A 10355-nucleotide genomic window follows, 5' to 3' on the forward strand; every position below is an offset into this window, starting at 1 on the left:
CTGGTTGGAATGTTAAAACTCGACCCCATGAAGTGAATTAAAAAAAATTTTGGTATTTCTATGTTCACAACTTTCCAGTTCACCAGATCATCCAGTCAGATTGATTCAAAGTTTTCTATCTAAGGAAAACCAGCTGATTGCATCGACTCATTGACTCTTCAGCAATCCCTCACACTAAGAATGCTTGTAGCGACAGTGGAGAGGAAAATATCCCTTATAACAAGGAAGAAACCTCCAGCAGAACCAGGCTCAGTGTGAGCGGCCATCTGCTGAGGCCGACTGGGGTTCAAGGAGACAGAAGCAGACATAGATCAAAGAAACATAGATGCAAAAGGCAACTGTAAAAGGCGGCCCCGTCCAGGAAATGCACAGTCAGTCAGACGAGCTTCGAGCCAGCTCCCCTGTCAGAGGATGAGGAGAGCACATCCAGTTAGTCACAGTCAGAGAAACAGGACTTACACTGAAAAACAGGCTGATCTCGAACATCTATAAACAAAGGTGTTGATGGCAAATGTTATTGCCATTGTAGTGTTGCATTGTAGAGTCTGGTTGCAGCAGGGATGAATGACCTGCAGTAGCGCTCCTTTCTACAAACCGTGTAAAAGTGTTTGACTAAAGGAGTTGCTCAGCTCCATGATGGATGGAAGCTTGGACAGCACCCTCCTCTCTGCCACTTCCTCCACTGAGTCCAGAGTGCAGCCTAGGACAGAAAAGGCCTTCCTCAACAGGTCATTCAGTCTCTATCTGTCCCGCTCTGTGCTGCCAGGGGCCCAGCAGGCGACAGAGGAGGGCTGAGGCCACTAAAAGGTTAATAGGAGGTTATAATTAGGGGCCTGCTCACTCCAAAGGACCTCAGCCTCCTCAGGAGGTGGAGGCTCTGGTCCTTCTTATAGAGGGCGTCGGTGTTATGAGTCCAGTCCAGGTTTTTATTGACATGAATACCCAGGTATTTGAAACTCTCCACAGTTTCCATGTCCTGCCCCTGGGTGTTCACAGGGGAGGGGGGGTCTTCCTGATGTTACTGGATGAACTGATGAATCCAGGTGTGTCTGGCCATGGTTACTGTGGTCAGGCACACCTGGATTCATCAGTTCATCCAGTAGAGAAAGGCAGGAAACAAAAGAGCTGCCTTTAGTTAAGGAAATAGAGAAGCTGTGCATAGAAGCCCCTTGAGCAGGTGATAAAAATGATCCAAAATAAGATAATATCCATTAGGAATAATGTGTTGACCAACAAAATCAAAAGAAATACACTTCAGAGAACAATTGCCTTATAGTTAGACATTTTTTTAGTATCTTTTAGTAGTTTTTTTTCCCTCTACATGGCTTGAAAACCGATGTGCCAGCAGCTAATATAAATGATCATGTTATTTTTTTTTCTAAGAACAATGACTCCATGTTGTTTCCAGGGGTAAATCCAATCCGCTCAGTTTTTCTCTGACATCCTGAACTGGGCTTTAAAATCTGATGTCATGTAGTCCGTCATTGGTCCTATTAATCTAACCTGAGAACAAAGCAAAATTCCCCATGTTTGTTTTCTGTGCAGGTTTTCCATAGACAGTAATGAGCGTTAGCATGTTTGATGCTGATTAACGTAGGTTTTCAGAGGATTGTTACTGACAGCTGAAATGAACTGCTAACGGCCACTGTGTTCATGTAGAAATGCGGTGAACCTGGCGGTGTTAAAGTTGAACGAGCAGGGGCTGCTGGACAAACTGAAAAACAAGTGGTGGTATGACAAGGGAGAATGCGGCAGCGGAGGAGGGGAGAGCAAGGTTAATACACACTCTCACACACACCCACACACACACTCACACACAGCAGGACAGGGAGGAAAACAGGGGGTTAGTCTGTGAAATGTGGAACATGAAGAAGCAGCACAGTCACAGGGCCACGGGGAAACGCTACGGCTAGCGGGGAGGGAAAAAACCTGCAGAGATCAAAAAGCAAAAGCTCGACTCAGAGCTGTGATCAATCCAGCGGGTGGCGCTGTTCTCTGCTCTGCTTCTTCTTCTGTTTTGTTGCACCCTGTCTGGTTGAGGTCTGATTTCTAATCCAGGTGAGGGTCAGCTGACCTCAGACCAGATGGCAGCAACATGGGCGCTGCATGCAGAGGGTTCTGACGAGCCGTCTGAACTCTGCGCATCAGCGGCTCTGGCCTGGCAGGGAACTGCAGGTGAAAAAGCAACAGCCTTTCATTGCAGCACTTCTCACTGTCTGTCTCAGAGGCTAAACACAGGAGCCCAGAGTTAACAAATGCACTAAATCAAGGTTTCCAGAGCTTTAGCAGCCATGTGGCCTAAAACCTCCCAGCTGTACCTTAAAGATGAAATTAGTGTCAGATGCATCCAGGGTGGGCTCTCTCTATTAGCTGCGAGAACAGGGTAAGAACTGCTGCCTCGTTAATAACATAAGATAACATTGATAATGATGTTATTTATGTTATTCCCATTGAAGAGTGCCAGTAAACCTTGCCGTATTGAAACTGAATGAGCAAGGGACCCTAGACAAGATGAAAAACAAGTGGTGGTACGATAAAGGAGAGTGTGGCTTCAAGGACTCCACCAATAAGGTTAGTTTTCTGTTTGTGGTTCAGTCAAACACACTGTTCACAGGTCTAACAATGCATGGCAGGCTTGCTCTGTGCAGCTTAGTGCAGCTGTGTGATCACACGGGGGGGGGTTCTGTAGATAAATGAGGGAAACAACAGGTGAAACCACTGCAGCTGGACACAGCAGCATCTTCTCTGCTTGTTTCAGGTCCATCCCAGCTGATTTATTCTCTTCCTATGTTGCTTTACTCCAGAAACAAAAAGAAAAAGTTGCTTTAGAGATAGAGACATTTATTTACAGTTTCCATCAAAACCACACTGGAAAAAATAGAAATTTAAATGAGTCATTTTTTCTTAAAATAAGTGCATTTGTTCTTGGATTGAGGAGGTAAAAGAAACACTTTGTTAATGGAACTAGAAAATGTACACTTATTTCATTTACCTACTCAACTTTAGGGTAAATACACTTAATTTAAGACACTTTTAGTTGTTTCTTATTTCGTTTTTTAAACCAAACAAAAACATCCTCTTATGACTTTAGAAAAGTGGTAACCAGATTAGAATATAAGATTAAATATAGCTGGTAAATTATTGCTAAAACATCTTTCTTTCTGTTTTTCCGTTAAATTTTCTAACATTATTACCTTAGAGCAATTTTAAAGTAAAATCAACGGAGAGGGAAGAAAAATCTGCTTCAACAAGAAAAACAAAAATATATTTTTTTTTGTTCAGAAGCATTATCTTCTATATAGGAGTTATTTAAGTAACACTTGGGAAACACTTCACACAGCCTTAAAAAACTGTGAAATATTTTATTTTCAGTGCAGTAGAAGTATTGATTGCCTATCCTTTTTTTTGTGTTTGTTTGTTTTTTGCGACAAATGGTCGAACGTTTCACATCATGAAACAAATTCTAATGTCATACCAAGAAACCTGTAAAAATACAAAATATTTTCAAAAGATTTATTCATATAAAAAAAACAATCCAAACCAACCTGGCCTAAAAGGAAGATGTAATTGCACCTTCTTCCTAATAGTTTTTTCCCTCCATCAGCAGGAAACAAAACATCAGTTATTTGTCTGACAGGACTTGTCTGTGGAGGAGTTTGGTTCTGGTCTTTTTTAAAGAGTTGTTTTAAACGTCCTGTTTTAAGGCAAATGCAAACAACGCTAAAAGCCATTTGATCCTGATTAGATTATAAACGCCAATCATTCATCCTCTAAAGCCTCTGTCCCACTGAAAATAGCGAGATAAGGCGTGTTTTTCAAACATGGGTCGACCCGCTAACAATCGACATCTGGCTCCTTCCCACTGGCATAAAAAGCTAGTCTATCCCCTCACTGGCAGCTGTGTGGCTGATGACGCCATCATGCTGGGTTAGCGCTGATGATGTCACCAGTGTGACAGAAATCAGGAAAGTAAACAATGGAGAGCAACATGGAAGGAAGCCAGGGCGTAGTCAGTGTGCTGTATTCTTTTCTTTCTGAATCCCTCTCACCAGAGCTGCTCCATGTTTAACTAATAGTAACAAAGTTTTTTCTGCTTCTTAGATCAGAAGCAAAGGTGTTTGCGTCCGTATGGTGCATTCAATGGTATCACGTAATTTAGTGGGTCACACCTGGTGTGGTGTTTCCCACAGCATGCCGATCCGAGCCAAGAGGATTTTAACGCGGGTCAGAGTCGTTTGAACTGGGTAGACACGTGTTGGTGAGCTGTTCCCACTGCCAACAAATGCCAATTGTTCCCGGGTTTAAATGGATATTTGTCCACTGGCAAAGGGGGTAATAGTCCTTTTTTGAGCCTAGATAAAATTTCAGTGCCAGGTGTAATTAGCAGACCTGAACAGATGTGGTGCCATCTGCTGGCGCCATCTGGTGGCGAAGGCCAAATGGCCTCTACTTAATGGAGCCTGACAGTCCCTCTATGCCTCGGGTGACAGCTATATAGAATAAACCAAACTACACAAACTAGTTGCTGTTTTTAATAAATGCCAGTCAGCACTGGTGTTGGCACGTGATCCATTTTTTTTCTTTTTGCTGAATCATGAACTCTGACCAACCTAGCTGCTGAAACTGATCTCAGCTTTCCTGCTTAATTCCTGATTTGTTTTCACATACCTGTAGGTCCAGGTTGGTTTGGACAACTTTGGCTTTGATGAATTAAATCATGATTTAAAGCTTTGCAAAAGCCTTTTTCTATTTCCCTAATTAACTTTGATTAATATTAGAATTAGTTTTGACACCGTCTGAATGTAGGTTTCACTCTATGTTGACTTCAACAGGTTCTGGTATTACTCTGGTTGAAGACCCGACCATTCTTCTTCTGAGGAATAATAACATTTATTTATTTATCTTGCTCTCCGGCTTAGATCTGACTTCTTCTGCAGAGTTAAGAACAGCCCAGACAGCTAAGGTTAAAAAGATTCCTCCATTATGAAAACAAAGCAGTTAAACATCAGCTAATCAGGCTTTCATAGTTCCATCTAGGCAAATGGACGTGAAGTTTTCTAGAAGACGTTTCTCCTCTCATCCAAAAGGTTTCTTCAGTTCTAACTAATGGTGGGGAGCACTGAGATTAATACGCTTTAGATGGAAAAGAACAAAAGCCTCAGTTAATCTGTTGTTTATTGCAGGTTAACTGCTGTTAACCAGGTCAAAACCACAGATGACAGTTTGAATATTTTGGCCCATTGTCTGTTTTGTGGTATTACTTTTTTATTACATGCACCTGTGCATTAAAACAGGCCCTTATCATGATGTTACCACCACCATGCTTGACAATAGGGCTGCAGCTGCTGATTATTTTAGTAATCAATGAATCTATTGATTATTTCAAGCATTAATCTAAAAAGAGTTACTTTTAGTAAACTGATCTTCAGTAAACAAACAAAAAAACAATTGTGGACATTTCAAACTAATGTAAATGAATATAAATAATAGTTTTGTTCAATAATTATTAATTAATAATAAGTTTTAAACCTTTTAAAGCAAAAAAGAATCAGTTAATGCATTTCTGTTGCTGACTTTTGAATCTCACTATTATAATATGGTTTATAAGGACATTCATTGTTGTGTTTGATAATGAAGCTGAGAGTGTCGACCTTCTCATCAACTACTCATGTTAGTGAATTAAAAATAAATTGAAGTAATGAGATTCAGAAAATCAGCTTAGAGTAGTGCTGACCAACCTGCTTGGTGCAGAGACGGAAAAAAACACCCATTTTTCCCCGTATGTAGAAGCAGTTTGTCAGGTGACGTCATGTGCTGCGATTCCTGTGAATAACAAAGGTTAAATTTAAACATTGTTGTCTCTTTGTTTAACAGCTGTGCTTTTTGCAGCAGTTAGCTTCAGGAGCTGCGCTGGTCACAGTGATATCAGAGGGGAAGGTTCTGTCAAATACAGGAATCACACATTGGAAAACAGATGAGCTGAATAAACTAAACTGAGGGGAGTGGCGGCCTAGTGATTAGGGCATGGAGCTTGGCTTTCCTGAGGTTGTCAGTTCGAAACCCACTCCCACAGACTGCCACTCTGGGTCTCTGAGCAAGACCCTTAACCCCACAATGCTCCCTGGGCACCGCACAATGGCAGCCCACTGCTCCCCAATGGGATGGGTTAAATGCAGAGATACATTTCTCCAATGTGAGATCAATAAAGTTTCATTATTATTATTATTATTATTAATTTTAATTTGATGAGATTGTGGCAAAAAAAATAAATAAAATTGTGCACACTGATCGACTAAAACCATTGTGAATCAAAATTGACTTACCTGATTCAGTCCTAAACTGCAGCAGTAGTGGTAAAGAATAGCGCTGGAACAACTGGATTAATCGTAATTAATCAGTTATTGAAATAATAACTAATTTAGTAATAGATCTGCTCTATCCAGAACTCAAGTGGAAAAGTTTTAATTTCACCTGGTTTAATTTCATTAAAAAAATCTTCTTTAAGGAACCTTTTGCTATTTGATTATTAATCGATAAATTAAAAAAATAATTGACAGATTCATCGAATTGCTAAATAATCGTTAGTTGCAGCCCTAATAAATATTACAATAATACAATCTAAGGCATCTGCTAAGTTTCTTAAAGGCACTTTTTGGTTTTTTTCATTGCTTATTTAGAAAGTATCTTATAAAATTTTATTTTGTTTTGTTTAATTACAAGTAAATCAGATATAGTAAAAGCTGTGATAGTGATTCTACCTTTATCATCTTTTACCTTTATCTTGGTACCAAAACATTGAATGTTAACCTTATCATTTTGGAGCTGTTTAACATTTATTTCAGTTGTTTATTCCAGGGCAGAAATGCCGTCTAAAACCCTAAATAGGCTAAACATTTTAATCACATTTTAGAAGAGTGACCCAAAATATATACCGTAATAAATTGAGTTGTTCCATTATTGTTGCAATCAAAAAACACCTTTTTTACATGAAAAGCAACCATTAAATGGTTTTGAGAGTAACTTTTTTTATTTATTTATTTTTTTCCAGGTCACGTTCTCTTTATTTTTGCTGGTGGGGTTTTATATGGAGTAATGAGTAAAGGTGCATTTCTATTGATTTGCTGGATGTTAGCAACCTGGTTTTAAGTGTTTATGTTGGCTTAGTAGAAGAGAATAAGAGAATATGATTTGTAAAAAGACATTCATAAACTCAGTCTGAAAGGGTAAAAAGAAAAAACTATTGAAAATATCAAATCTATAAAAAAAATTAAAAAAAACGTGGTCCCATCATAGCATCTGTGACATCTGTCGGTATGAGAACAGATCCATTGTTCATTAACTAGTGTGGAACTAGATAATGGACTTGTATGAAACTAGTTAATGAACTGGTGTGAAACTAGATAATGAACTGGTTTAAAACTAGATAATGGACTGGTGGAAAACTAGATAATGGACCGTTATGAAACTAGTTAATGAACTGGTGTAAAACTAGATAATGGACCGGTATGAAATCTAGTTAATGAACTGGAGTGAAACTAGATCATGCACTGGTGTGAAACTAGTTAATAAACTGGCATAAAACTAGATAATGGACTGGTATGAAACTAGTTAATGAACTGGTGTGAAACTAGATAATGAACTGTTTTGAAACTAGATAATGGACTGTTTTGAAACTAGTAAATGAACCTGTGTGAAACTAGATAATGGACTGGTGTGAAACTAGTCAGTGAACTGGTGTGAAACTAGATAATGAACTAGAGTAAAACTAGTTAATGACCTGGTGTGAAAAGTTAATCAAGTGTGTGAAACTAGTTAATGACCTAGTGCGAATAGTTAATCAAGTGGTGTGAAACTAGTTAATGAACTGGTGTGAAACTAGTTAATCAACTGATGTAAAACTAGTCAATGAACTGGTGTGAGACTAGATCATGCACTGGTGTGAAACTAGTTAATGAACTGGCGTAAAACTAGATAATGGACTGGTATGAAACTAGTTAATGAACTGGTGTGAAACTAGATAATGAAGTGGTGTGAAACTTGTTAATGAACCCGTGTGAAACTAGATTATTGGACTTGTATGAAACTAGTTAATGAACTGGTGTGAAACTAGGTAATGAAGTGGTGTGAAACTAGTTAATGAACTGGTGTAAAACTAGATAATGAACTGGTTTGAAACTAGACAATGAACTGGTGTGAAACTAGTTAATGACCACGTGTGAAACTAGATAATGGACTGGTTTGAAACTAGTAAATAAACCTGTGTGAAACTAGATAATGGACTGCTGTAAAACCATTCAGTGAACTGGTGTGAAACTAGATAATGAACTAGAGTAAAACTAGTTAATGACTTGGTGTGAAACTAGTTAATCAAGTGGTGTGAAACTAGTTAATCAACTGATGTGAAACTAGTCAATGAACTGGTGTGAGACTAGTCAATGAACTGGTGTGAGACTAGATAATGAACTGGTATTAAACTAGTTAATTAACCCGTGTGAAACTAGTTAATAAACTGGTGTGAAACTAGTTAATCAAATAGTTTGAAACTAAATAATGAACTAGAGTAAAACTAGATAATGACCTGGTGTGAAACTAGTTAATCAACTGGTGTGAAACTAGTCAATGAACTGGTGTGAAACTAGTTAATCAACTGACGTGAAACTAATCAATGAACTGCTGTGAAACTAGTTAATCAACTGGTGTGAAACTAGCTAATAGAAACAAGCCGTCTCATTATCATAAGGCCTGTATATATGATGGTGGGGGTGTCCAAATCCACAGCAAGTAGAACTTTTTACACTGATTTACACATTCTTAAACGTTTAATTTTAGAAGTACACATCTATGTTAGCTCACTGCTGTGGTATATAAGGTTTCCATATGTGTTTAGGATCTATCTATGTGTAGATATTATTTATTTCCATGATTCTAAACAGAAACTACACACAATGCTTGGATTAATTGTTAATAAAGTTACTTTAGTTTATATTTGCACCAAACTAACATGTTTTTCTTGCTGTCCTGTTTTTCTTTTTGTTTTTTCTGTGTATGTTTGTGGGTGGACGCGTGTTTGGTGCTAGGAAAAGACCAGCGCACTGTCCCTCAGCAACGTGGCGGGAGTTTTCTACATCCTGGTTGGAGGTCTGGGTCTGGCCATGATGGTGGCGCTGGTTGAATTCTGCTACAAAAGCCGCGCCGAAGCCAAGAAAATGAAGGTACTCTTTTAAAACATATTTCACTATATGAATTTAATACTTATTTTCTATCATCATAAATGTGGAATAGCCAACATTTAAACCTCCTTATAGTACTAATTTAGGGATATGAGTTATTGCATATTTTTATTAAGTATGTCCCAAACTTTGGCACAGTTTCTCAGATGAGATGAGTTCTGGACTCATAACCTGTTTGGATCGAAACCATTAAACTGGCTGGATTTTAGCTCCATCCGTCTTCCCTTTAGGTTTGACACCTTAATAACAATCACAACTTGTTGTGCATTTTAATTGAACCGTATGTGATAGACCCACATAATGTACAACATAATCGTACCAACAGAAAAAAAATATGCATGATTTAAAAAAGATGGCATGCATTTTGGTTTAGCGCCAAGAGTGAATGAATGAACGCTGCATGTTAGCAGAAGCACACCTCCCTCTCTTCGAAGCTCATGGGTTGATGGATGGATCTAGATACAGATCGGCCATGAAAGAACAATAACACTAAAATAAACTCTCAGAACTACCCTAAAAATCTATTTAGATCAAAGCATTTTTTTGTCTAATCAGAAAATCAGTCTGAGTTTGAGTTCTTTGTAACATAAAGAATAGGGGAACTTTTCAGTGGACATATCCAAAAAAGCTTGCACTAATTGCAGTAGAAAATAGCTCTTTAAAATATAGATGCATCTAAAGCATAATGATCACATTCTAAAACTTAAAATGTAATTTTCTGGCATTTTACTTATACAGTCCTTTTGAAAATAACTTAAAATTCATGTTTACTTTTCCAGGAAGAAAAAAAATTCACTAGAGCTCATTTGGATCCCATTTTATACCACCTTGTTTTCTCATCTGGATGTGGTGTTAGCAACATTAGCAGTTAGCCATGATTTGTTTACCATCGTTTTATGTTGTCTCATAAATTAGATAGAAAGTTACACAATACCAGCAACACTTAAAAGCTGTCTGAAGGCCAGTCCCTAATTGGTGGAATAGAGATGGAAGAGAGAATAAGGCAGGCTAATATTAGCATGGTCATAGCAAGGCTGGCTAATGTTAGCATGGTCATAGCAAGGTAGGCTAATGTTAGCATGGTGATAGCAAGGCAGGCTAATGTTAGCATGGTGATAGCAAGGC

The 10355-nt window shown here is 38.4% G+C and overlaps 1 protein-coding gene across 5 annotated transcripts in view; it reads left to right on the forward strand.

Annotated features, from left to right (window-relative positions):
- The window catches only part of LOC107099602 (glutamate receptor 2-like), a 104228-nt gene that overhangs the window by 72463 nt on the left and 21410 nt on the right, over positions 1 to 10355 (forward strand). For 2 of the 5 annotated variants that reach the window (XM_015397802.1, XM_015397800.1), the window contains exons 17-18: positions 1660 to 1774; positions 9078 to 9212. In XM_015397802.1, the coding sequence (XP_015253288.1) occupies positions 1660 to 1774; positions 9078 to 9212 (250 nt within the window). Of the gene's footprint in view, positions 1 to 1659; positions 1775 to 2456; positions 2572 to 9077; positions 9213 to 10355 lie in introns of those variants that run through there. The other 3 variants (XM_015397801.1, XM_015397803.1, XR_001481968.1) reach the window with 2 other exon arrangements.

Source organism: Cyprinodon variegatus, unplaced genomic scaffold, assembly GCF_000732505.1.
Source record: "Cyprinodon variegatus isolate N-32 unplaced genomic scaffold, C_variegatus-1.0 Scaffold887, whole genome shotgun sequence".
NCBI lineage: Eukaryota > Metazoa > Chordata > Actinopteri > Cyprinodontiformes > Cyprinodontidae > Cyprinodon > Cyprinodon variegatus.